The sequence below is a fragment of the Salmo salar genome, chromosome 09 (assembly GCF_965601325.2).
Source record: "Salmo salar chromosome 09, fSalSal1, whole genome shotgun sequence".
Classification (NCBI taxonomy): domain Eukaryota; kingdom Metazoa; phylum Chordata; class Actinopteri; order Salmoniformes; family Salmonidae; genus Salmo; species Salmo salar.
In genome coordinates this window covers 92,076,530-92,103,759 of record NC_138299.1, presented here as the reverse complement: position 1 = coordinate 92,103,759, position 27,230 = coordinate 92,076,530, and the positions used below count along the sequence as shown (strand labels likewise).

At 47.1% G+C, this 27,230-nt stretch overlaps 1 protein-coding gene across 5 annotated transcripts in view; it reads left to right on the top strand.

Moving 5' to 3' along the window:
* LOC106612132 (ankyrin repeat and KH domain-containing protein 1) overlaps positions 1 to 22,325 on the top strand; it is a 61,199-nt gene extending 38,874 nt beyond the window's left edge. For 4 of the 5 annotated variants that reach the window (XM_082956060.1, XM_082956059.1, XM_082956058.1 and 1 more), the window contains exons 18-38: positions 1,481 to 1,913; positions 2,127 to 2,266; positions 2,408 to 2,519; positions 2,717 to 2,862; positions 3,028 to 3,170; positions 3,389 to 3,602; positions 3,788 to 3,963; positions 4,121 to 4,283; positions 4,461 to 4,556; positions 4,718 to 5,033; positions 5,244 to 5,443; positions 8,362 to 8,663; positions 9,315 to 9,467; positions 9,811 to 9,960; positions 12,489 to 14,019; positions 14,857 to 15,034; positions 18,574 to 18,699; positions 18,867 to 19,112; positions 19,856 to 20,031; positions 21,353 to 21,517; positions 21,625 to 22,325. In XM_082956060.1, coding sequence (XP_082812186.1) covers positions 1,481 to 1,913; positions 2,127 to 2,266; positions 2,408 to 2,519; positions 2,717 to 2,862; positions 3,028 to 3,170; positions 3,389 to 3,602; positions 3,788 to 3,963; positions 4,121 to 4,283; positions 4,461 to 4,556; positions 4,718 to 5,033; positions 5,244 to 5,443; positions 8,362 to 8,663; positions 9,315 to 9,467; positions 9,811 to 9,960; positions 12,489 to 14,019; positions 14,857 to 15,034; positions 18,574 to 18,699; positions 18,867 to 19,112; positions 19,856 to 20,031; positions 21,353 to 21,517; positions 21,625 to 21,675 — 5,217 coding nt within the window. In that variant the 3' untranslated portion in view covers positions 21,676 to 22,325. The remainder of the gene's footprint in view (positions 1 to 1,480; positions 1,914 to 2,126; positions 2,267 to 2,407; positions 2,520 to 2,716; positions 2,863 to 3,027; positions 3,171 to 3,388; positions 3,603 to 3,787; positions 3,964 to 4,120; positions 4,284 to 4,460; positions 4,557 to 4,717; positions 5,034 to 5,243; positions 5,444 to 8,361; positions 8,664 to 9,314; positions 9,468 to 9,810; positions 9,961 to 12,488; positions 14,020 to 14,856; positions 15,035 to 18,573; positions 18,700 to 18,866; positions 19,113 to 19,855; positions 20,032 to 21,352; positions 21,518 to 21,624) is intronic. The other variant, XM_082956061.1, reaches the window with a different exon arrangement.
* The last annotated feature ends 4,905 nt before the right edge of the window (positions 22,326 to 27,230 follow it).

The following is a 27,230-nucleotide window of genomic DNA, read 5'->3' as shown; positions in this document are numbered from 1 at the left end:
CCCCCCGGTGTCTAATAGAGACACGACTCTCGCCCCCCGGTGTCTAATAGAGGCACGGCTCTCGCCCCCCCCGGTGTCTAATAGAGACACAACTATCACCCCCTGGTATCTAATAGAGACACAACTATCGCCCCCCCGGTGTCTAATAGAGACACGGCTCTCGCCCCCCCCCCCGGTGTCTAATAGAGACACGGCTCTCGCCCCCCCCCCCCGGTGTCTAATAGAGACACGGCTCTCGCCCCCCCCCCCGGTGTCTAATAGAGACACGGCTCTCGCCCCCCGGTGTCTAATAGAGGCACGGCTCTCCCCCCCCGGTGTCTAATAGAGGCACGGCTCTCCCCCCCCGGTGTCTAATAGAGACACGACTCTCGCCCCCCGGTGTCTAATAGAGGCACGGCTCTCGCCCCCCCCGGTGTCTAATAGAGACACGACTCTCGCCCCCCCGGTGTCTAATAGAGACACGACTCTCGCCCCCCGGTGTCTAATAGAGGCACGGCTCTCGTCCACCCCGGTTTTTTAATAGAGACACGGCTCTCGTCCCCCGTCCCCCCCCGTGTCTAATAGAGACACGGCTCTCGTCCCCCCCCCCCAGTGTCTAATAGAGACACAACTATCACCCCCTGGTATCTAATAGAGACACAACTATCGCCCCCTGGTGTCTAATAGAGACACAACTATCGCCCCCCGGTGTCTAATAGAGACACAACTATCTATCGCCCCCCGGTGTCTAATAGAGACACAACTATCACCCCCCCCCGGTATCTAATAGAGACACGACTATCGCCCCCCGGTGTCTAATAGAGACACGGCTCTCCCCCCCCCCCCGTGTCTAATAGAGACATGACTCCCCCCCCCCCCATGTCTAATAGAGACACGACTATCGCCCCCCGGTGTCTAATAGAGACACGGCTCTCGCCCCCCCCGGTGTCTAATAGAGACACAACTATCACCCCCCCCCGGTATCTAATAGAGACACGACTATCGCCCCCCGGTGTCTAATAGAGACACGGCTCTCCCCCCCCCCCGTGTCTAATAGAGACATGACTCCCCCCCCGTGTCTAATAGAGACATGACTCCCCCCCGTGTCTAATAGAGACATGACTCTCGCCCCCCGGTGTCTAATAGAGACACGGCTCTCCCCCCCCCCCCCCGGTGTCTAATAGAGACACGGCTCCCCCCCCCGTGTCTAATAGAGACATGACTCTCGCCCCCCCCGTGTCTAATAGAGACATGACTCTCGCCCCCCGGTGTCTAATAGAGACACGGCTCTCCCCCCCCCCCGGTGTCTAATAGAGACACGGCTCCCCCCCCCCCCCGGTGTCTAATAGAGACACGGCTCTCCCCCCCCCCCGGTGTCTAATAGAGACACGACTCTCGCCCCCCTGGTTTCTAATCATAATTTATCCTGTCTTAAGTTGTCCTGATCACATTCTTGCTGTGTTTTGTGAACTGTTTCTTTTAGATGCTTAATTTGTAGAAGTTTGCCTCATTCCTATTCCAGGATGACGAAGATGAGGATGATGATGATGATGACGACGACGAGGTGGAAGATTACGCTAAACTGCCCCAGGTGGACACCATCCTCTACAGGGATGGACAGCAGCCCCCCCTGCCCCCCTCGCCCTCACCCCATCCCCTATGCTCCCCCCACTCCCATCTCCACCCCCCTCCTCCCCCCCTCCAGACTGCCTTCGTGCCCATTCAGCCCCTACCTGAGTACAGCCCGTGCCCAGCTGACTACCCCTGCCCTGGCAGTACCAGCCCTGAGCTGCAGAGGGTACTGGTGAGCCAGCAGATGCTGGGTCAAGGTCAGGGGTTAGGACCAGAGATGGTAGGGCAGCAGGCCCCAGACGGACTCATGGTGGCTACGCCCGCTCAGACGCTTACAGACACGCTGGATGACATCATGGCAGGTGAGTGGGTGCAGCGTAGCGTGGTCTTACAGCTGTTCTGCCTGCTGTGGGTGGGTGCATCTCAAGTCTTAACTCATTTCCTCCTTAGAATACTCCTTCCTTCAACTGCACTGATTTGAAAGAACAGTACTGATGAACAAATTCCCCAGAAGAAAGGCCTGAAAGTAACAGATACTTATCCCCCCCTTCTCTCCTTTTCTTTCTCTGTTTCAGCAGCGGTGGGCAGCAGAGTACCCATGTTGAACACTACGTCTCCAACCCCCCTGTCTGACCCCCTGTCACAGACCCCCTCCAATATGGGCTCACCCCCCTCCCCACTGCCCCTCTACCCCTCTGTGGACATCGACGCACACGTAAGTCACTGTTCACACACACGCTGTGGATATTGACGCTCATGTACTGTAAAGCCAATGGTCACACACACATTCAAGACTGAGAGAGACACACCTACACACAGCGTTGTTGTAAATGTGTGTGTGTCCCTCTCCTTTCAGACGGAGAGTAACCATGACACTGCGCTGACGCTGGCATGTGCTGGAGGACACGAGGAGCTGGTGTCTGTTCTCATCGCACGAGGAGCCAACATCGAGCATCGCGACAAGAAGGGTAACACACAAAGTTACTGTACATTCTAAATGTTAGTTGGGCCTGTATATCCGTCAGACACGTTTTATTTTCTGATTTAATCAGGAATATTTTTTTCATACATCCAAGACAGGATTTATACAGTGTTCAAAGTGCTCCACATCGTATTGGGTGAATCCGTATATCTGGTTGTGACCCTCTCCTCGTCCTCTCCCCAGGGTTCACCCCTCTGATCCTGGCTGCGACAGCGGGCCACGTAGGGGTGGTGGAGCTCCTTCTGGATAAAGGGGGTGACATAGAGGCCCAGTCAGAGAGAACCAAAGACACGCCCCTCTCCCTGGCCTGCTCAGGGGGACGACAAGAGGTACACCACAGAGATCTGATTTAAATGTGTTTCTAATATGTTACACGCTCACTTCCTTTCTATGAATCACCACATTGAAACGACTCTCTAAATCAACTCCCCTTTCACAGAAATAGCATATTGAGAAAACAATAAAGACTTACATTTCCTTGTCTCCTCTCCTAGGTGGTGGAGTTGTTGCTCTTGCGAGGAGCCAATAAGGAGCATCGTAACGTGTCAGACTACACCCCTTTGAGCCTGGCGGCGTCTGGAGGCTACGTCAACATCATCAAGATCCTCCTCAACGCCGGCTCAGAGATCAACTCCAGGTACGGGACCACATCTTGTTTTCTCTTTTAACTGATACCACTACTTTCCCAGGTCTTGACCAAATACATGTGTTTATGGAATAGCATTTCTTACATCAGAAACGTGCACTGGGTTGTTTAAATGAGTGATGACTGCATCTTTGTTAGTGATTGTCCCTCACCTCTCTCACTAATTGATCAAATCCTCCCTCGATCTCTTTCTCTCTCTCTGTTTCTAGGACTGGCAGTAAGCTGGGTATCTCTCCCCTGATGCTGGCAGCGATGAACGGTCACGTACCAGCGGTCAAGCTGCTGCTGGACATGGGCTCAGACATCAATGCTCAGATCGAGACTAACAGGAACACGGCTCTCACTCTGGCCTGCTTCCAGGGCCGCGCTGAGGTGGTCAGTCTGCTGCTGGACCGCAAGGCCAACGTAGAGCACAGAGCAAAGGTGAGGAGACAGGACCGTTAGCGGTCCATATTATAGTAGTATATCAAGTCCAGAGCCAAGTTCCATATAGGCTCTGGTGAATCCTAACTAGAGAATTGTCCCTCTGTCTCCCAGTGCCTGACTAAGTGTTTCAGGGATTTGCCCCATATTATACATGTGATGTTGACCTCCCCCTCCCCTGGTAGACTGGTCTGACCCCGCTGATGGAGGCAGCGTCGGGGGGCTATGCTGAAGTGGGCCGGGTGCTGCTGGATAAAGGGGCTGACGTCAACGCCCCTCCTGTCCCCTCGTCCCGAGACACAGCCCTCACCATCGCTGCAGACAAGGGCCACTACAAGTTCTGTGAGCTGCTCATCAACAGGTGGGCATTAAACCAACTAATCAATGATTTATTCAGAATGAAGGTCTGAGTATTCATTTTGAAGCCAGGAATTTCCCTAAAAGGTAACGTCTTGATTCTCTCGTTCGTCTTTTTATCCTGTGTTTATCTGCTGTCCCTGTTTTCCTCCGTTCTCCAGAGGGGCTCACATTGACGTGCGCAATAAGAAAGGGAACACACCTCTGTGGCTGGCGGCCAACGGCGGCCATTTTGACGTGGTTCAGCTGCTGGTGCAGGCTGGGGCCGACGTAGATGCTGCAGACAACCGCAAGATCACACCGCTCATGGCTGCCTTCCGCAAGGTAGGTCGTGTCGCAGGATGACCCTTCCCCTCTGCAACACCTGGCCCTCTCACTACCTAGTTCCAGTACTAGGTCCTACAGTCTTCCTCATACCTTTACTGCTCCCAGCCTGAAACAATATTGGCCTATTTTACAGTTACCTGTCATCTTCTCTCTCCCCTTGTCTGTGTTTCTCAGGGTCATGTAAAGGTTGTTCAGTACCTGGTAAAAGAGGTCAACCAGTTCCCCTCAGACATTGAGTGTATGAGATACATCGCCACCATTGCTGACAAGGTAACAGCTCCACCGGTTTGGAATGGTCAGTCTTTGAGCTTGTATGTTGGCTGGATATCATTGACTGTCAAATGCGCCATATCTTGTATAAGTCTGGCAGTGGGTTAGAAAGAGTTGTGTCCACTAACTCCACGAACTCTCTATCCCTCCCGCGCTCTCAGGAGTTGTTGAAGAAGTGCCATCAGTGCATGGAGACCATCGTCAAAGCCAAAGACCAGCAGGCTGCTGAAGCCAACAAGAACGCCAGCATTCTGCTCAAGGAGCTCGACCTGGAGAAGTCCAGAGAGGAGAGCAAGAAGCAGGCCCTGGCCGCCAAGAGAGAGAAACGCAAGGAGAAACGCAAGAAGAAGAAGGAGGAACAGAAGAAAAAGCAGGAAGAAGAGGAGGAAGAGGAGGAGGAAGAGGAGGAGCAGAAGACAACCAAGGAGGAGGGGGAGGAGGACTGTGAGATGCAGAAGCAGGATGACTCCACTGAGGGTAAATTATATCTTGATTTCAATGTCTAAACTTTTGTTCCCAAAATGCTGATTATTAACATTTGTTTGCTGTGGCTAGTTTAACAAAAGCTACGTGTAGATTGCAGTCAAACCTTGTCCGTAGACTGTTTTCAAAGTTCTGGAAACACATGTCTATGTAATATAGTGGAACTATCTCTTCAACTCTACGTTCATCCCTCCCGCTCTTCAGAAGTGGACCCCCCCATCGACCCCCCCAGTGCGACCACTACCACCACAATCGGTATTCCCGCCACCTCGCCCTCCTTCAGCTCTGTGTTCGGTAAGAAGAGGGCCAGTGTTGCCACGACGACCAGCACCAACCGCAAGAGCAAGAAAAACAAGACCAAGGACTCCTCCCCTAGCGAACCAATCATACGTCAGGACCCACAGGTAACTAACCAATCATACTGCAGGACCCACAGGCGGTTGGTGTATTTAAAGTATAGATTCACATTTAGATTTTGTACACACTCACATATATATAAAAATACACACACAGTACCAGTCAAAAGTTTGGACACACTTGCTCATTCAAGGGTTTTGCATTATTTTTACTATTTTCGACATCAGAACTATGAAATGACACACATGGAATAATGTAGTAACCAAGTGTTAAACAACTCAAAATATCTTTAGAGATTTTTCAAAGTAGCCACCCTTTGCCTTGATGACAGCTTTGCACACTCTTGGCATTCTCTCAACCAGGTAGTCACCTGGAATGCATTTCAATTAACAGGTGTGCCTTGTTAAAAGTTAATTTGTGGAATTTCTTTCCTGAATGCGTTTGAGCCAATCAGTTGTGTTGTGACTAGGGGGGTATGCAGAAGACAACCCTATTTGGTAAAAGACCAAGTCCATATTATGGCAACAACAGCACAAATAAGCAAAGAGAAACGACAGTCCATCATTACTTAAGACATGAAGGTCAGTCAATCTGGAAAATGTCAAGAACTTTTAAAGTTTATTTGAGTGCAGTCGCAAAAAACATCAAGCGCTATGATGAAACTGTCTCTCATTGGTACCGCCACAGGAAAGGAAGACCCAGAGTTACCTCTGCTGCAGAGGATAAGTTCTTTTGAGTTACCAGCCTCAGATATTGCAGCCCAAATAAATGCTTCAGAGTTCAAGTAACAGACACGTCTCAACATCAACTGTTCAGAGGAGACTGCGTGAATCAGGCCTTCATGGTTGAATTGCTGCTAAGAAACTACTATTAAAGGACACCAATAACAAGAAGAGACTTGCTTGGGCCAAGAAACATGACCAATGGACATGAGACCGGTGGAAATCTGTCCTTTGGTCTGATGAGTCCAAGTTTGAGATTTTTGGTTTAAACCGCCGTGTCTTTGTGAGACGCGGAGTAGGATGATCTCCATGTGTGATTCCCACCGTGAAGCATGGAGGAGGTTGTGTGCGGGTGCTTTGCTGGTGACACTGTTAGTGATTTATTTAGAATTCAAGGCACACTTAACCAGCATGGGTTACCACAGCATTCTGCAGCGATTCGCCGTCCCATCTGGTTTGCGCTTAGTGGGACTATCATTTGTTTTTCAACAGGACAATGACTCAACACACCTCCAGGCTGTGCAAGGGCTATTTGACCAAGAAGGAGAGTGATGAAGTGCTGCATCAGATGTCCTGGCCTCCAAAATCACCCGACCTCAACCCAGTTGAGATGGTTTGGGATTGGTTGGACCGCAGAGTGAAGGAAATGCAGCCAACAAGTGCTCAGCATATGTGGGAACTCCTTCAAGACTGTTGGAAAAGCATTCCAGGTGAAGCTGGTTGAGAGAATGCAAAGTGTGCAAAGCTGTCATCAAGGCAAAAGGTGGCTACTTTGAAGAATCTGAAATATAAAATATATATTGATTCGTATAACACTTTATTATTTTTTTTTATTTGGTTTCGTAGTTTTGATGTCTTCACTATTATACAATGTAAAAATAAAGAAAAACCCTTGCATGAGTAGATGTGTCCAAACTTATATATATATATATATATATATATATATATATATATATATATATATATATATATATATATACACACACACGTATGTGGACACCCCTTCAAATGACTGGATTTGGCTATTTCAGCCACACACATTGCTGACAAGTGTATAAAATCGAGCACACAGCAATGCAATCTCCATAGACAAACATTGGCAGTAGAATGACCTTACTGAATAGCTCAGTGACTTTCAACGTGGTACTGTCATAGGATGCCACCTTTCCAAAGAGTCAGTTTGTTAAATTTCTGCCCTGCTAGAGCTGCCCTGGTCAAATGTAAGTGATGTTATTGTGACGTGGAAACGTCTAGGAGAAACAATGGCTCAGCCGCGAAGTGGTAGGCCACACAAGCTCACAGAATGGGACCGCCGAGTGCTGAAGCGCATAGAAAGTTTGTCCTCGGTTTCAACACTCACTAGCGAGTTCCAAACTGCCTCTGGAAGCAACTTCAGCACAAGAACTGTTCATCAGGAGCTTTATGAAATGGGTTTTCATGGCCGAGCAGCCGCACACAGCATCAGGCAGTCCGACAGACGAATCTGGGTTTGGCGTATGCCAGAAGAACACTACCTGCCCCAATGCATAGTGCCAACTGTAAAGTTTGGAGGAGGAATAATGGTCTGGGGCTGTTTTTCATGGTTCAGGCTAGGCCCCATGTTCCAGTGAAGGGAAATCTTAACACTACAGCATACAATGACATTCTAGATGATTTTGTGCTTCCAACTTTGTGGCAACAGTTTGGGGAAGGCCCTTTCCTGTTTCAGCATGACAATGCCCCTGTGCATGAAGCGAGGTACATGCAGAAATGGTTTGTTGAGATCGGTGTTGAAGAATTTGACTGGCCTGCACAGAGCCCTGACCTCAACCCCATCTAACACCCTTGGGATGAATTGGAATGCCGACTGTGAGCCAGGCCTAATCGCCCAACATCAGTGGCTGACCTCACTAATGCTCTTGTGGCTGAATGGAAGCAAGTCCCCGCAGCAATGTTCCAACGTCTAGTGGAACGCCTTACCCAGAAGAGTGGAGGTTGTTATAGGAGCAGAGAGGGAACAACTCCATATTAATGCCCATGATTTTGGAATGAGCTGTTAGATGAGCAGGTGTCCACATACTGCTGGTCATGACTGTAAAATATAATTTAGCTAAATTCAAGGACAAGAGAGTGAAGCCAGTGTTTTTTTTTTTTTTTCTGAGAGGCTGTAAATACATACACATTTCCTTTCAAAATTATACCGTCAAACAGTCAAAGCAAGTCAATCAAGGTGTCTAATCAGTGATCATTCCATCTCTGTCCAGCAGGTGGTGCTGGCACAGCACAAGGCAAACAAGATCCATGGGGAGCTGCGGGGCGGGGCTGGGGGTGCAGGGGGCACCAGCGACTCAGACCCCCTGGACAGCACCGACTGTGCCAGTGAGAGTAGCAGCAGTGGGGGCAAGAGCCAGGAGCTCAACTTCCTCCCTGATCTCTCCTCTTCCTCCTCTTCCTCTTCCTCCTCTTCCTCTTCGGGCCCCTCTCACAGCCTGCAGCCAGGCCCAGAGAAGAGACACTGTCCTCAGCTACACCCAGTCACCGTCTCCATCTCCAAACCTACACAGAAGTGAGTGACCTGCAGCACCTTTGGTTTGAGTTAGAACTGTAGTTTTCCTAAAGGAGCTGGTCAAGCACCGCCAATCACACAGAACTGTAGTTTTCCTAAAGGAGCTGGTCAAGCACCGCCAATCACACAGAACTGTAGTTTTCCTAAAGGAGCTGGTCAAGCACCGCCAATCACACAGAACTGTAGTTTTCCTAAAGGAGCTGGTCAAGCACCGCCAATCACACAGAACTGTAGTTTTCCTAAAGGAGCTGGTCAAGCACCGCCAATCATACAGAACTGTAGTTTTCCTAAAGGAGCTGGTCAAGCACCGCCAATCACACAGAACTGTAGTTTTCCTAAAGGAGCTGGTCAAGCACCGCCAATCACACAGAACTGTAGTTTTCCTAAAGGAGCTGGTCAAGCACCGCCAATCACACAGAACTGTAGTTTTCCTAAAGGAGCTGGTCAAGCACCGCCAATCACACAGAACTGTAGTTTTCCTAAAGGAGCTGGTCAAGCACCGCCAATCACACAGAACTATGCATTTCTAATACAAGTAGGTAGTTAAAAACAGTAACCTTATTAATTGTGAATCTGACCTTGTATCCCTTTCTCTCCTTCTCTCCCCCTCTCTCTCTCGCCTGCTCCCCCTCTGTCCCTCCCCCCTCTCAGAGCTCCAGACATGAGTGAGTTGACCCCCAGCAGCTCTGTACCGTCTCAGTTTAAGACCATGTCGCTACCCGTCACATCCTCCAACAGCAAGAGCCTCACCAGCCCCAAGAGGGGACAGAAGAGAGAGGAGGGTTGGAAGGAGGTGGTGAGGCGGTGGGTAGACACACACACCATCCATAAAATCCTTCTAGAAATGCTTCAAGTTAATCTATAGGTCATTTTAGGCCAGTGGTTCCTAACCTTTTTCGGTTACTGTACCACCAACTGAATTTTGCTCTGCCTGGAGTACCCCTGAAGTACCCCCTCGTGTATTTTACCAGTAGACCTATGGTCTCATGTGTCTTCTCAAGTGGATAGGCCAAGTACCCCTGGTTGGGAACCACTGTTTTTAGGCAATGAGGAAAAGTAATTTGTCAGGCCTGTGGCTCCCCATGGATCTTGTCCTTTGGCCCGGTTCTAAACCCCATATGAATCTCTCTCTCTCTCCGGGCTGCAGGTCCAAGAAGCTGTCGGTGCCGGCCTCGGTGGTGTCGAGGATCATGGGTAGAGGAGGCTGCAACATCACAGCTATACAGGACGTGACGGGAGCACACATCGATGTGGACAAACAGAAAGACAAGAACGGAGAGAGAATGATCACCATCAGGTAGGGACAGAGAGGGAGAGGGAGGGAGGGGACCTCTCTGGTGGCGGCGGCCTACTATTACACCAGTCAGCAGAGTAGAGAACTGAACAGGAGGAAATTAGAGAAAAGGGGAATAGCTATGCATTGATTTATCTGAGTCAGGTTTTCCCAAACTACCAGGGGAATGCGCAAGGTTGTCGGGGGTACACCAAATAAAAATGTGATTCACTTAAAAATAACAGTAGGTTTATATTTTCCAATGGGGCTATACATTTGGGCGATGTTTTTTTTCCTCTCCTGAGTAGCCTCGTTTCACTGCCAAAAATAAAATTAAACCATCTAGTGTTCAGAGAAATAACAACATAATGTCAAATACAGGTAGCCTAGTCAAATAATTAACATCCAATCACATTAACCGTTATTCTCTCACGGGAAACCTTCACTCTTGCACAGACATTTAGAAACTAAACATGACTATTTGAAGAATAAGCCACGGAAGCGTCTTATATGGTGAGCTACCGAGTGGCTAGGACAGGCAAGCCCCATACTATTGTGGACGACTTAATTGTTCCTGCTGCTGCGGATATGGCTGGGACAATGCTGGGGGGAAAGGCCATAAAAACTATACAGACGATGCCTTCATCAAACAACACTGTTTCACGACGCATCAGCGACATGGCAGGAGATGTTTTGAAACAATTACTGCTTCGCATACAAGCCAGTAAATTCTATGCATTACAGCTGGATGAGTCAACAGACGTGGCGGGCCTGGCACAGCTCCTGGTATATGTCCTTTACGTTTATGGGGGGTCAATTTAGGAAAACATCCTCTTCTGCAAACCACTGGAAACCAGGACAACATGAGAGGATATTTTTGAAGTACTGGACAGCTTTGTGACATCAAATGGACTTTGGTGGTCAAGATGTGTTGGTATCTGTACTGATGGCGCAAAAGCCATGACAGGGAGACATAGTGGAGTGGTGACGCGCGTGCAAGTAGTTGCTCCTGACGCCACTTGGGTAGACTGCAGCATCCACCGAGAGGCTCTTGCTGCCAAGGGAATGCCTGACAGCTTGGAAGATGTTTTGGACACTACAGTGAAAATGGGTAACTTTGTTAAAGCAAGGCCCCTGAACTCTTGTGTATTTTCTGCATTATGCAATGATATGGGCAGCGACCATGTAACGCTTTTACAACATACAGAAGTGCGCTGGTTATCAAGGGGCAAAGTATTGACAGAGGTTTTTTGAATTGAGAAACAAGCTTAAAGTTTTCTTTACTGACCATAATTTTCACTTGTCTGACCGCTTGCATGATGACGAGTTTCTCACACGACTGGCCTATCTGGGTGATGCTTTTTCTCACCTGAATGATCTGAATCTAGGATTACAGGGACTCAACTATATTCACAACTATATTCAATGTGCGGGACAGAATTGAGGTTATGATTAAGAAGTTGGAGCTCTTCTCTGTCTGCATTAACAAGGACAACACACAGGTCTTTCCATCATTGTATGATTTTTTGTGTGCAAATGAACTCAAGCTTACGGACAATGTCAAATGTGATGTAGCGAAGCACCTGAGTGAGTTGGGTGGGCAATTACGCAGGTACTTTCCCTAAACGGATGACACAAACAACTGGATTCGTTATCCCTTTCTTGCCCTGCCTCCAGTCCACTTACCGATATCTGAACAAGAGAGCCTCATCGAAATTGCAACAAGCGGTTCTGTGAAAATTGAATTTAATCAGAAGCCACGGCCAGATTTCTGGATTGGGCTGCGCTCCGAGTATCCTGCCTTGGCAAATCGAACTAAGACACTGATGCCCTTTGCAACCACGTACCTATGTGATAGTGGATTCTCGGCCCTCACTAGCATGAAAACTAAATACAGGCACAGACTGTGTGTGGAAAATGATTTAAGACTGAGACTCTCTCCGATACAACCCAACATTGCAGAGTTATGTGCATCCTTTCAAGCACACCCTTCTCATTAACCTGTGGTGAGTTATTCACAATTTTTGATGAACAAATAAGGTTTTATATGTAAGATGGTTAAATAAAGAGCAAAATGATTTATTATATTATTATTTATGCCCTGGTCCTATAAGAGCTCTTTGTCACTTCCCACGAGACGGGTTGTGACAAAAACTCACACCCATTCTTATGTTTAATAAATGTATCATATGGTGTGTGTGTGGCAGGCTTACAATGGTGGCTAAATGACATAAATGTGGCAAAAAACACATTTGAGAGTGCGCTGACCCTGGTGCTAGAGGGGGTACTCAGCTGGAGGTTGAATGTTTGAAGGGGTACGGGAACCACTGATCTGAGTGATTCTACGTATTTAAAAGGTTAATAGCTATTTGGTGATTTATGAGTGATTCTACATATTTAAAAGGAATGAAGTGTAGTGTCTAAACAATCCTCCTGCTGTATCTCCAGGAGATCAGTAAAGAGTTGAGATACTGTGATTGGTTGGAGTTATGTCCATGGAATGTGTACATTGTTGTGTGGCCCCTGACCCGTGTTGTGATGGTCCATTCCAGAGGTGGCACAGAGTCAACACGCCACGCAGTCCAGCTGATCAACTCTCTGATCCAGGACCCAGCCAAGGAACTAGAGGACCTGATCCCCAGGAACCACATCAGGGCCCCGGGCTCCAAGACCACATCAGCCCCCTTCCCCACCCCCACTGGGGGTAACCTTAACCTCACCATCGGGGCCAAGGCCCTGGGCTCCCTGGTCACGTCCTCTGGGGTCTCCTTCCAGTCCTCATCCTCTCAGACAGGGGGTAAGATGGGTAAGGGTCTGTCTGGGGTGAGGCAGCCCTTCCCCGTGTCTCTCCCCCTGGCCTACGCCCATCCCCAGCTGGCCCTCCTGGCAGCCCAGACCATGCATCAGATCAGGCTCCCCAGGCTGCCCATGGCCCAGTTCGGTGGGACCTTCTCCCCTGCCGCCAGCACCTGGGGCCCGTTCCCGGTGCGGCCGCTGAGTCCCGGTAGTGCCAACAGCTCCCCCAAACACAACGGTGGTAGTAGTGGGAACAACCAGGCCAGATCCAACATGTCTAGTCATAATGATCACATTAACACATCATCCACGGGCTCCTCTGTCTCCAGCCCTAGTGCCTCTAACAGTCAGACAGCTACGACTACAGGGTCACCCCACACCCCTAACCTCCCTCATGGGGCCCAGGCCCAACCCAGTGCCCCCACCCCTTCCTCAGTCAGGAAACAGCTGTTCACCTCTGACCCCAAGCACACAGGGGTCAACTCTGTCTCCATGGTTACTGCCACCACTGTCAGTAGTAGTAGTAGTAGTAGTAGTAGTAGTAGTAGTCACTCAGTGAGAGGTACAGGGTCTCCCGCCCACCAACACACAGGCTTAATGGCTACATACGCCCCTAACACTCCTCATCCCCAGGTCGCACCCATCTCACAGCCCCTCAAGTCACCCCCCAGCGCCCCCACTGCTCCCCCAGGCAAGGAGAAGCTGACCCCCTCCCTTTCTCAGGAGGCCCAGCTCGTCTCAGTCAACAATGTGGTTAGTTCAGGTGGTTTCACTGCCCCTGCCATGGCTGCCCCCTCCAAACCTGAGCCTCGCCAGCAGCAGCAGCAGCAGCACCAACCCCCTCCTTCCCTAACCTCCTCCACCTCATCAGACCCCCCTCCACCTCTCCTCCCTCTTCAGTCCAGCTCCCACCTCTCCCCATCCTCCTCCGCCCCCTCACACAAACACCCCAACAGCACCGTACCCCACTTCTCAGCTCTCGCTCCCCGCATCTCACACCGCATGCAGACCGCATACTACCAACACCCCAACCAGCAGCAGCAGCAACAACAACAACCGTTCCTACCCCACAACACACAGCAACATGAGCACCTCAAACAGAAGCAGCCCCAGGTGTCCCAGCCCACCTCCATGCCCCCTCAGCCCCAGTCCTCCATGGATCTGATGAACGGCTCTCAGATGCAGCAGCAGGTCCATGGTGGGGCCAAGCCCCAGCAGATGCCCCCTAACTTCGGCCCTGCAGCTCTCTTCAACCATTTCAGCAGCATGTTTGACAACAACAACCAGGTGGGTACCACTATTTTTATTATCCACAGAAAAACATTTTATTACAATAGAGCAGGGCTCTCCAACCCTGTTCCTATAGAGATACCGTCCTGTAGGTTTATACTCCAACCCTGTTCCTGTAGAGATACCGTCCTGTAGGTTTATACTCCAACCCTGTTCCTGTAGAGATACCGTCCTGTAGGTTTATACTCCAACCCTGTTCCTATAGAGATACCGTCCTGTAGGTTTATACTCCAACCCTGTTCCTGTAGAGATACCGTCCTGTAGGTTTATACTCCAACCCTGTTCCTATAGAGATACCGTCCTGTAGGTTTATACTCCAACCCTGTTCCTGGAGAGATACCCTCCTGTAGGTTTATACTCCAACCCTGTTCCTATAGAGATACCGTCCTGTAGGTTTATACTCCAACCCTGTTCCTGTAGAGATACCGTCCTGTAGGTTTATACTCCAACCCTGTTCCTGTAGAGATACCGTCCTGTAGGTTTATACTCCAACCCTGTTCCTGTAGAGATACCGTCCTGTAGGTTTAAACTCCAACCCTGTTCCTGTAGAGATACCGTCCTGTAGGTTTATACTCCAACCCTGTTCCTGTAGAGATACCGTCCTGTAGGTTTATACTCCAACCCTAATCTAGCGTACCTGATTCTAATAATTAGCTGGTTGATAAACTGAATCAGGTTAGTTACAACTGGGGTTGGAGGGAACACCTACAGAAGGGTATCTCTCCAGGAACGGGGTTGGAGAGCCCTGCCATAGAGTAACAACATGTTTAAAGGTTGTGACCTAAACTTCAGTGCCTGTGCCCCAGTTGCTCACTAACTACTTCTCTCTATTAGGTGGGTAACAACCAGGTGTGGGGTGCGTGCCACCTCCCTGCCCGCTCCCCTCCTGAGCAGCAGTATTCTGCCCCCCCCGCCTACATGGGCCAGATGGATGGCATGATGGCCCCTCCAGACAGCTCCAAGGCCCCTGGGTACCGCTCTGCCTCACAGAGGATGGTCAACAGTCCTATTGGTAAAAGGGCCATTTTAGATGTATTTATTTTACTTTGTTTGACCTTTTTTTTTATTTATTTTTTTATTTAACCAGGTAAAACCCTTTGAGGTTAAAAACCTCTTGCGAGGGCGACCTGGCAAGAAGGCAAAACAGGGAAATAGCAGTGTCCATAAAACATTACAGAAAAACACAGTATACACACAAAAGACAAAGTGTCACAAGTTACAGACACAATTGAATATTAGAAACAACTGCAGTTATCACAAACAGTGTTGTCGATCAGTGTTAAAAACAGGCAAGGACACTAACTCCCCTAACTTTACAATCTTCTGAAGCATGTTCCAGGATGAAAGGGTATTAAGAGAAAAAGATTGTTTCCCATCTCAGTTCTAGCCTTAGGAACAGACAAGGACAACAGCGACTGTGAATGAAGACTATTGAGTGAGTGAGTGATCTGGTCAGTAAGGAACAGAGATACAAAGGCAGTTGTCCATCAATGCTTTGTACATACAAGTGTAGCAGTGCTTTAGCCTCCTGGTGGAGGGAGAGGTCCATTGCACCATAGCACACAGATCACAGTGATGGGAAAGTGATCTAGCATTGGTAATACGTCTCAAAGCACCATGATAAACTCTGGACACAGTGTAAGGTACTTGCTGAGGCCTGCATATAGACAATATCACCATAATCCAGCACTGATTTCTTTGTTTGTAAGTGCTTTGAACAACATCCTTTCAGACTAACATTGAAAAGCAAGATTTGTTCCTGAAATAGAAACCCAATTTCAACTTCAGTTTATTGGTCAACCTTACGCCCCAAACTCTCTCCCTGTCTTACAGCTCTGAGTCTGACCAGCTATGCTACCAGTACAGTTGAAGTCAGAAGTTTACATACACCTTAGCCAAATACATTTACACTCTGTTCCTCACAATTCTTGACATTTAATCCTAGTGAAAATTCCATGTCTTAGGTCAGTTAGGATCACCACTTTATTTTAAGAATGTGAAATGTCAGAATAATAGTAGAGTGATTTATTTCAGCTTTTATTTCTTTCATCACATTCCCAGTGGCTCAGAAGTTTACATACACTCAATTAGTATTTGGTAGCATTGCCTTTAAATTGTTTAACTTGGGTCAAATGTTTTGGGTAGTCTTCCACAAGCTTCCCACAATAAGTTGGATGAATTTTGGCCCATTCCTCCTGACAGAGCTGGTGTAACTGAGCCAGGTTTGTAGGCCTCCCTTGCTCGCACACGCTTTTTCAGTTCTGCTCACAAATGTTCTATAGGATTGAGGTCAGGGCTTTGTGATGGCCACTCCAATACCTTGACTTTGTTGTCCTTAAGCCATTTTGCAACAACTTTGGAAGTATGGTTGGGGTCCTTGTCCATTTGGAAGACCCATTTGCGACCAAGCTTTAACTTCCTGACTGATGTCTTGAGATGTTGCGTCAATATATCCACATAATTTTCCATTCTCATGATGCCATCTATTTTTTGAAGTGCACTAGTCCCTCCTGCAGCAAAGCACCCCCACAACATGATGCTGTCACCCCCGTGGTTCACGGTTGGGATGGTGTTCTTCGGCTTGCAAGCCTCCCCTTTCTCCTCCAAACATAACGATGATCATTATGGCCAAACAGTTATATTTTTGTTCCATCAGACCAGAGGATATTTCTCCAAAAAGTACGATCTTTGTCCCCATGTGCAGTTGCAAACCGTAGTCTGGCTTTTTTATGGCTGTTTTGGAGCAGTGGCTTCTTCCTTGCTGAGCGGCCTTTCAGGTTATGTCGATATAGGACTTGTTTTACTGTGGATATAGATACTTTTGTACCTGCTTCCTCCAGCATCTTCACAATTTGCACTTTTCGCACAAAAGTACGTTAATCTCTAGGAGACAGAACACGTCTCCTTCCTGAGCGGTATGACGGCTGTGTGGTCCCATGGTGTTTATACTTGGGTACTATTGTTTGTACAGATGAATGTGGTACCTTCAGGCGTTTGGAAATTGCTCCCAAGGATGAACCAGACTTGTGGAGGTCTACAATTTATTTTCTGAGGTCTTGACTGATTTCTTTTGATTTTCCCATGATGTCAAGCAAAGAGGCACTGAGTTTGAAGGTAGGCCTTGAAATACATCCACGGGTACACCTCTAATTGACGTTAATTAGCCTATCAGAAGTTTCTAAAGCCATGACTTCTTATTCTGGAATTTTCCAAGCTGTTTAACTTGCGGATTAGTGGGATGCTACCGTCCCGTTTCGACAATTTCCGGTGAAATTGCAGAGCGTCAAATTAAATTACTATAAATATTAAACTTTCATGAAATCACAAGTGCAATACATCAAAATAAATCTTAACCTGTTGTTAATCCAGCCAAGGTGTCAGATTTCTAAAAGTCTTCACGGCGAAAGCAAACCATGCGATTATCTGAGGACAGCGCCCAGCACACAAATGCATAACAAATCATTTCCAACCAGGGAGTTGCGACACGAAAGTCAGAAATAGCGATGTAAAAAATTGCCTTACCTTTGAAGATCTTCTGTTGGCACTTCAAAAGGTCTGTTACATTACAAATGGTCCTTGTGTTCGATAATGTCCTTTTTATATCCATAAAAACTCAGTATAGCTGGCGCGCTTCAGTCAATAATCCACTTGGTTTCCCTCCTTCAAAATGCATACAAAATGAATCCCAAACGTTACCAATAAAATATCCAAACAAGTCAATCAACGTTTATAATCATTCCTTAGGTATCCTAATACGTAAATAAACTATAAAATTTAAGGAGAAGAATCATTATTGTCTTTACTGTAGAAAAATACCAAAGAACGCGCTCTCATCCACACGCTTGGAAACACTACAGCCAAAATGGGAGCCACCTAGAAAAACTACAATTTCTGGCTCATTTTTCCAAAAACCAGCCTGAAACTCTTTGTAAAGACTGTTTACATCTAGTGGAAGGAACTGCAATCGGGCAGGATTTCGCCCTAATATAAAAGTGCCAGCCATTGAAATCAGTGATCGGATGAATTTTGTTTGGGTAGGATGGTTTGTCCTCAGGGTTTCGCCTGCCATTTCAGTTCTGTTATACTCACAGACATTATTTTAACAGTTTAAAAACTTTCGTGTTTTCTATCCAAATCTACCAATTGTATGCATATCCTAGCTTCTGGGCCTGAGTAGCAGGCAGTTTACTTTGGGCACGCTTATCATCCGGACGTCAAATTACCGCCCCCTATCCCAAAGAAGTTAAAGGCACAGTCAACTTAGTGTATGTAAACTTCTGACCCACTTGAATTGTGATACACTGAATTAAGTGAAATAATCTGTCTGTAAACAATTGTTGGAAAAATTACTTGTCATGCACAAAGTAGATGTCCTAACCAACTTGCCAAAACTATAGTTTGTTAACAAGAAATTTGTGGAGTGGTTGAAAAACGAGTTTTAATGACTCCAACCTAAGTGTTTGTAAACTTCCGACTTCAATTGTATGTCTTGTAGTCCAGTCTACCTGCAGTCTATCGTCCTCTAACTCTCTCTCCTCTCTCCGTATGTAGCTTTGACCAGCTATGCTACCAGTATGTCTGGTAGTCCAGTCTATCTCCACGGCCCAGCAGCTGTTGGCACCCCCTCCTTCAGCAGACAGCACTTTTCCCCTCACCCCTGGAGCGCTTCCACATCAGGTACTGACACAGATGTGTGAAAATTGATCTAATATGGCCATGAAGCTTATTTTCCAGGAATTCAACACACAGAACATACATTTATTTAACCAATACAATTTAAGAGATTTTTGCTTAACTGTGTTTTAGACTCAAAACACTTAACCCTTAACCTCTCATCTCCCCAGGCGAGTCCCAGGCGGTGCCCCCTCCTTCCACGGTGTCGTCGTCTGGCCCCGTGGCCCCCCCTCCCCACCAGGCCAAGCAGGGCCAGGGCAGCAGCCAGCAGGACAGGAAGGTGCCTCCTCCCATCGGTACAGAGAGGCTGGCGAGGATCAGACAGACCACCGTCAACCCTCCTCTCCTCCAGACCTCCTACACCGCTCCTGTAGGACAGGGAGGCATATGGTCCTTCGGAGTCGGTAGCGCCTCGGGTGAGTCGTCACACACATACCAGACACACAACCTTTAACCCACGCTGGTCTCTCCATCCCCAATGTCTTACCGCCCTGATATACAGCTGATGGCTATACACACACCTCTTCGCACAAACCCCATTTCTGTCTCTGTCCTCCCGTCTCCCTCGCACACACCCCGTTTCTCTCCTACCTCCCGTCTCCCTCGCACACACCCCGTTTCTCTGTGTCTTACCTCCCGTCTCCCTCACACACACCCCGTTTCTCTGTGTCTTACCTCCCGTCTCCCTCACACACACCCCGTTTCTCTGTGTCTTACCTCCCGTCTCCCTCGCACACACCCCGTTTCTCTGTGTCTTACCTCCCGTCTCCCTCGCACACACCCCGTTTCTCTGTGTCTTACCTCCCGTCTCCCTCGCACACACCCCGTTTCTCTGTGTCTTACCTCCCGTCTCCCTCGCACACACCCCGTTTCTCTGTGTCTTACCTCCCGTCTCCCTCACACACACCCCGTTTCTCTGTGTCTTACCTCCCGTCTCCCTCACACACACCCCGTTTCTCTGTGTCTTACCTCCCGTCTCCCTCACACACACCCCGTTTCTCTGTGTCTTACCTCCCGTCTCCCTCACACACACCCCGTTTCTCTGTGTCTTACCTCCCGTCTCCCTCACACACACCCCGTTTCTCTGTGTCTTACCTCCCGTCTCCCTCGCACACACCCCGTTTCTCTGTGTCTTACCTCCCGTCTCCCTCACCTCTAGAAGCCATGTCAGGTTGGTCTCAGCCCCTGATGGGCAGTCACGTGATCCACCCTGGGCTGCAGGCGGACCACAACTTCTCCCAGTACCAGCCCATGGAGCAGGACGACACCGGCATCTCTAACCCCGCTAACAACTACCACCAGCAACACATCAACAACTACATGGACTTCCCCAAGGTAACATAGACATGAAAGTATATCATCACCTCAAATGGCCATTCCTCTTTTTGTCCGTCTCTCCAGGGTAGGACCATGTTAATATACTGTAGTTAGTGGACCTGGTTGTCTCCAGGGTAGGACCATGTTAATATACTGTAGTTAGTGGACCTGGTTGTCTCCAGGGTAGGACCATGTTAATATACTGTAGTTAGTGGACCTGGTTGTCTCCAGGGTAGGACCATGTTAATATACTGTAGCTAGTGGACCTGGTTGTCTCCAGGGTAGGACCATGTTAATATACTGTAGCTAGTGGACCTGGTTGTCTCCAGGGTAGGACCATGTTAATATACTGTAGTTAGTGGACCTGGTTGTCTCCATGGTAGGACCATGTTAATATACTGTAGTTAGTGGACCTGGTTGTCTCCAGGGTAGGACCATGTTAATATACTGTAGTTAGTGGACCTGGTTGTCTCCAGGGTAGGACCATGTTAATATACTGTAGCTAGTGGACCTGGTTGTCTCCAGGGTAGGACCATGTTAATATACTGTAGTTAGTGGACCTGGTTGTCTCCAGGGTAGGACCATGTTAATATACTGTAGTTAGTGGACCTGGTTGTCTCCAGGGTAGGACCATGTTAATATACTGTAGTTAGTGGACCTGGTTGTCTCCAGGGTAGGACCATGTTAATATACTGTAGTTAGTGGACCTGGTTGTCTCCAGGGTAGGACCATGTTAATATACTGTAGTTAGTGGACCTGGTTGTCTCCAGGGTAGGACCATGTTAATATACTGTAGTTAGTGGACCTGGTTGTCTCCAGGGTAGGACCATGTTAATATACTGTAGTTAGTGGACCTGGTTGTCTCCAGGGTAGGACCATGTTAATATACTGTAGTTAGTGGACCTGGTTGTGTCCAGGGTAGGACCATGTTAATATACTGTAGTTAGTGGACCTGGTTGTCTCCAGGGTAGGACCATGTTAATATACTGTAGTTAGTGGACCTGGTTGTCTCCAGGGTAGGACCATGTTAATATACTGTAGTTAGTGGACCTGGTTGTCTCCAGGGTAGGACCATGTTAATATACTGTAGTTAGTGGACCTGGTTGTCTCCAGGGTAGGACCATGTTAATATACTGTAGTTAGTGGACCTGGTTGTCTCCAGGGTAGGACCATGTTAATATACTGTAGTTAGTGGACCTGGTTGTCTCCAGGGTAGGACCATGTTAATATACTGTAGTTAGTGGACCTGGTTGTCTCCAGGGTAGGACCATGTTAATATACTGTAGTTAGTGGACCTGGTTGTGATGTGTATAATAACCTTGTTGTCATTATACACCAGGGTATGGCAATGTCGATGTATGGAGGGACCATGCTGCCCCCCAACCCCCCTATGGGAGAGGGTCCAGGGGGGGCCATGTTCAACGGGCTGCACGCTGCCGACCCTGCATGGAGCCCCATCATCAAGGTGGTCCCCAACAACGCAGATAACACCGACCCACAGCAGGTGAGACTTTATACACACACACACACACACACACACACACACACACACACACACACACACACACAGTTCTTTGATAATGAAATTTCCCCTCTCTTCCTCTCGTTCAGGTGTGGCCTGGGACCTGGCCTCCTCATGTGCACCTGAACCACGTCAACTAGCCGGCCGGCATCGACAGCAATCAAACACACACCCACATCACACACACCACAAACATGAATTTAATTTCCAACTGACAACAAAAACGAACAGACTTGTATAACATGTTAACTTTAGTAGAGAACGGAGAGCAAAGCAGAGTTTGAAGAATTGGAGAGAAATTATCTTGACACCGTTCTTTAATGTGCCTAACTCAAAATAAGAAATATACTACAATTTGAGCGAGGGCTGTTATGGTGGTGGGGTCGGCAGGGAAAATTCTGGGCCCTAATTCAAGTACTGTTGATGTCTGATGAACAACCAAATTGATGGTGACAGCCTGTCCAACAGGCTCCATGCTCTGTGTAGCATAGATGTAGGACTTTGACCCACGTGCAGAGTTGTCGCTCTCCTCGGGGAGACCTGATGAAGGTGATGACGACGGAGCTAATGATACTCAACCAACATCTAGAGGATGATGATTACCTAAACAGAGGCAGAGAGAGGGAAAGAAATCAGAATACCTTTTAGTGGTAAATACATGTATAATTGTTTACATACTAAAAAGGGTTAAATTGAGAGTACATTTCACGTCGTATAGTGGCTCTACTTTACGCAGCCTGTATTAATGTGAAATATTTACCTTAATATTCAATAAACATATTGATATGTACTTGTGGCCGTGTATCTTTTTGTTGGTGTAGGTAGGGCTTTGTTTTCATTTCACCAAAATGAATAGCATGTTTGACTAGTGACAACACAATGTATTTATATATTGTCATCTTAGAAAATAACATCTGCACACAACTCATGGCTCCGACGCGATAATATTTATTAAATCTAACATTGACAGCTAATCAAGTTCATAATCAAGTGGGAAGGTGGTATTTACCACATATGACAGGGGAAAATCCACTTGAACGCCCCTCCAACTGGTGATTACTAGTGGGAAACGCATCTTTCATACCTGAGCTCTGACTTCTCCCACATCGGTGTCCAAATCACTAAGGACTTAAAATGGTTCACAGACACAGTCCTGAAGAAGGCGTGATGGCGTCTCTTCCGCCCTCAGGAGGTTGAAAAGATTTGGCATTGGCCCACAAATCCCCCAAAAGTTATACAGATGCACCATTGAGCATCTTGACCTGCTGCATCACCGCTTGTTATGGCAACTGCACCACCCTCGATCACATGGCGCTACAGAGGGAGGTGCGTGCAGCCCAGTACGTCACTGTGGCCGAGCTCCCTGCCATCCAGGACCTCTATCAGGCAGTTTGAAAGGAAGGCCGGGAAAATTGTTAGACTCTGTATTGACTCTGTATTTTTGCACTGACTTTATGCACACTCACACTGACACAATTTGCTCAACACACACGTTCATACTGACTACACAATCATCATAAATGCTACTGATGTTCTGTTTATCATATATATCCTGATACCTACTCACCTTCCCCCTATACAGTGCATTTGGAAAGTATTCAGACCCCTTGACTTTTTCCACATTTTGTTACATTAGAGCCTTATTCTAAAATGGATTCAATTGTTTGTTTTCCTCAATCTACACACGCTACCACCATAATGACAAAGGAAAAACAGTTTTTTTAGAAATGGAGGCACATTTATTAAATTAAACTGATCACATTTACATAAGTATTCAGACCCTTTCCTCAGTACTTTGTTGAAGCACCTTTAGCAGCGATTACAGCCTTGAGTGTTCTTGGGTATGACGCTACAAGCTTGGCACACCTGTATTTGGGAAGTTTCTCCCACTCTTCTCTGCAGATCCTCTCAAGCTCTGTCATGTTCGATGGGGAGAGTTGCTACACATCTATTTTCAGGTCTCTCCAGAGATGTTCAGAGACAGGTTCAAGTCCAGGCTCTGGCTGGGCCACTCAAGGACATTCAGAGACTTGTCCCGAAGCCACTCCTGCGTTGTTTTGGCTGTGTGCTTAGGGTTGTTCTCCTGTTGGAAGGTGAATCTTCACCCCAGTCTGAGGTCCTGAGCACGCTGGAGCAGGTTTTCATCAAGGATCTCTGTACTTTGCTCCGTTCATCTGTCCTTCGATCCTCACTAGTCTCCCAGTCCCTGGCACTGAAAATCATCCCCACAGCTTGTTTCCTCCAGATGTGACGCTGGCATTCAGGCCACAGAGTTCAATCTTGGTTTCATCAGACTAGAGAATCTTGTTGCTGCAGAGATGGTTGTCCTTCTGGAAGGTTTTCCCATCTCCACAGAGGAACTCTGGAGCTCTGTCAGAGTGACCATCTGGTTCTTGGTTACCTCCCTGACCAAGGCCCTTTTCCCTTGATTGCTCAGTTTGGCTGGACGGCCAGCTCTAGGAAGAGTCTTGGTGGTTCCAAACTTCTCAATTTAAGAATGATGGAGGCCACTGTGTTCTTGGACTTTCAATGCTGCAGACAATTTTTTGGTACCCTTCCCCAGATCTGTGCCTCGACACAATCCTGTCTTGGAGCTCTACGGACAATTCCTTCGACCTCATGGCTTTGTTTTTGCTCTGACATGCACTGTCAACTGTGGGACCTTATATAGACAGGTGTGTGCCTTTCCAAATCATGTCCAATCAATTGAATTTACCACAGGTGGACTCCACAATCAATTTGAAGAAACCTCAAGAATGATAAATGGAAACAGGATGCACCTGAGCTCAATTTCGAGTCTCATAGCAAAGGGTCTGAATACTTATGTAAATAAGGTATTTGGTTTTTTTATTTGCAAAAATGTCTAAACCTGTTTTTGCTTTGTCATTATGGGGTAGTGTGTGTAGATTGAGGGGATACAAATAATTGTATCAATTTTAGAATGAGGCTAACGTAAAAATAATGTGGAAAAAAGGGAAGGGGTCTGAATACTTTCCAAATGCACTGTAGCTTACTTACTTACTTTCTCATGTTCTTATTTCTGGTGTGTTTTAGTTGTATAGTAGTACTGATATTGATTACTGCATTGTTGGGAGAGCTTGCAAGAAAGGCATTTCACTGTACTTGTGCACATTTTTTTGTACATTTTTAGTCATTTTAGCAGATGCTCTTATCCAGAGCGACTTACAGTAGTGAATGCATACATTTCATACATTTTTTTCCCCCGTACCGGTCCCCCGTGGTAATCGAACCCACAACCCTGGCGTTGCAAACACCATGCTCTACCACACGGAACCACAAGACAAACTCACCTACTAAGGAAATTACTTAACAGCATTTTTGGCAGTTAAATGCAATTTTTTTTTTTAAAACAATAGCTATCTTAATATAGTTTTTGAACACTTTAATTTGTTTACGAGCATGATAGCTGTACTTTTTAGTTTATGGTTGAAGTAGCTTGTTAGGTGTTGCATTATGGGGTAAAAAAAAGTGTCTGACCACGTGACATTTACAATAATCATGTTATCAAATGTCATGAAGTTTTGTCTGCAGTCGACTGGAAGTTTCTGCAGAGACACTTTACCAACTTCATCCTGCAGCCATCACTGCATTGTGGGAAGCTGTCAACCAATCATTAGGGTGTTTTTGTTTGACCCACACGAACGTGACCAAAGACATGACTGAAACAGGAACCAACTTTGCCAGGTTCATGTATATGGTGGAGTAATACAGATGAATGTGATTGAGGCGCACTCACTACTGGAGTATATTATAGGATTTATGTGTGCGTGCAAGATATGGAGGTTTATTTTGACAAAGACAAGTTTTTGTCACATTCACAAGTACAGTGAAATTCCTTTCCCAACCACGCAGTAATCAATATCATCAGTACTATTAAAAAAAACAAGTCAAGTAGAACTATAACACATAACACGAGAAAGTAATTAAGCTATATGCAGGGTCAGTGCCAATACCATATTTACAATGCGCAGGGATACTGGAGTGGTACGGGTAGACATGTATAGGTGTAAAGTGACTAGGCATCAGGATAATTGATAAACAGCATAGCAGCAGTGTGTGTAGTGCAAAAATAAAATTGAAGGGTCAATGCAGATTTTAATAAACAATGGCAACATTGCGATTTTTCGGCTGTCGCAGATGTACCTGCCCCGAACTCACTCCTCGACTTTCGTCTACAGTCGGTTGCTTCCGCCTTACAGTATGTATCAATTGAAGACTATGTCTGCATTCCAAACACTTAAAATACACTCTATCCCCTCAGTCCTCAAATGAAGTGGACACTTCTGATGACGTTTCATGACGTGTGACGAGTATACACTTGCAGGGTGAGGGGGGAAGGAAAGGTTTTTAAATGGACCGCCCTTGCCTGGAAATGTGTCACTCGTTCAACCCGCGATGACTGTGTTTTCAGCCACAGTCAATTAGGAGTGCATGTCTACTTATATAACTATATAATTATTAATATACGCCTACTGTATGATAGCTAGCAAATTAATTAGCTAACGTTAGCATGCCTAGCGGGAACTTCTGAGGAAGGAAATGTTTTTATTTTTACAATTTCCAAAAGCTAACCAAACAAAAACATGACTGTTTTAAGTGTTTGGAATGCAACCACTGGCTGTTGATACCTAGCTTGCCTGCGAAGCGGAATACAGGTGCTAGTTAATGCTGCGTTCACGTTCTGGTCGGAAGAAGGAAACTGACATTTTTCCGACTTGCTTAATGGTAAGACGTGTATTATACGTTTTTATAACTAAGATAGACCACTGCCTGTGGCAAAACAGGCAGAGCTAGCGAGATCCTATTGGCGCGTTCTCGATACATTTGCTTATTATTATTTCCGTTACAGAACTCCTTCTAAACAACTGCAATTTTAAACTTTGGCAAAGAGTAAAGTCTACAAAACTTTGTCCACTCTGTTCGGCACAGACTGTAATGTTTCATTGATGAGAAAAAGTGCAGAATGTCGGCCAACATCCATCTTCTCCCCCTGCCGGCCAATGGGCTTCCTCTCACTAGTGAGTGGAAACAGCAAGCAGATGCTTCACATTTTATAGAGCCAGTGAAATGTGTAATTACAACCAGTTAGCAAGTTAAACATTTTCGAGTTTCCTAGTTGCGACTAGCATTGGAAATGGCGGGTCCCACAGCTATGGCAGGCCACGTCATCGACTGACAAATTGCTATAACATATGTGGCTAGCTGATACTTAAAATAGCTATTCGGGTAATATAAGATGTCAGATCAGAGCATAGGAAGCCTCCCCTTCTGTCACCACCACCCATCGTCTTAAAGACAGGTCAGATCAGAGCATAGGAAGCCTCCCCTTCTGTCACCACCACCCATCGTTTTAAAGACAGGTCAGATCAGAGCATAGGAAGCCTCCCCATCTGTCACCACCACCCATCGTCTTAAAGACAGGTCAGATCAGAGCATAGGAAGCCTCCCCTTCTGTCACCACCACCCATCGTTTTAAAGACAGGTCAGATCAGAGCATAGGAAGCCTCCCCTTCTGTCACCACCACCCATCGTTTTAAAGACAGGTCAGATCAGAGCATAGGAAGCCTCCCCTTCTGTCACCACCACCCATCGTTTTAAAGACAGGTCAGATCAGAGCATAGGAAGCCTCCCCATCTGTCACCACCACCCATCGTCTTAAAGACAGGTCAGATCA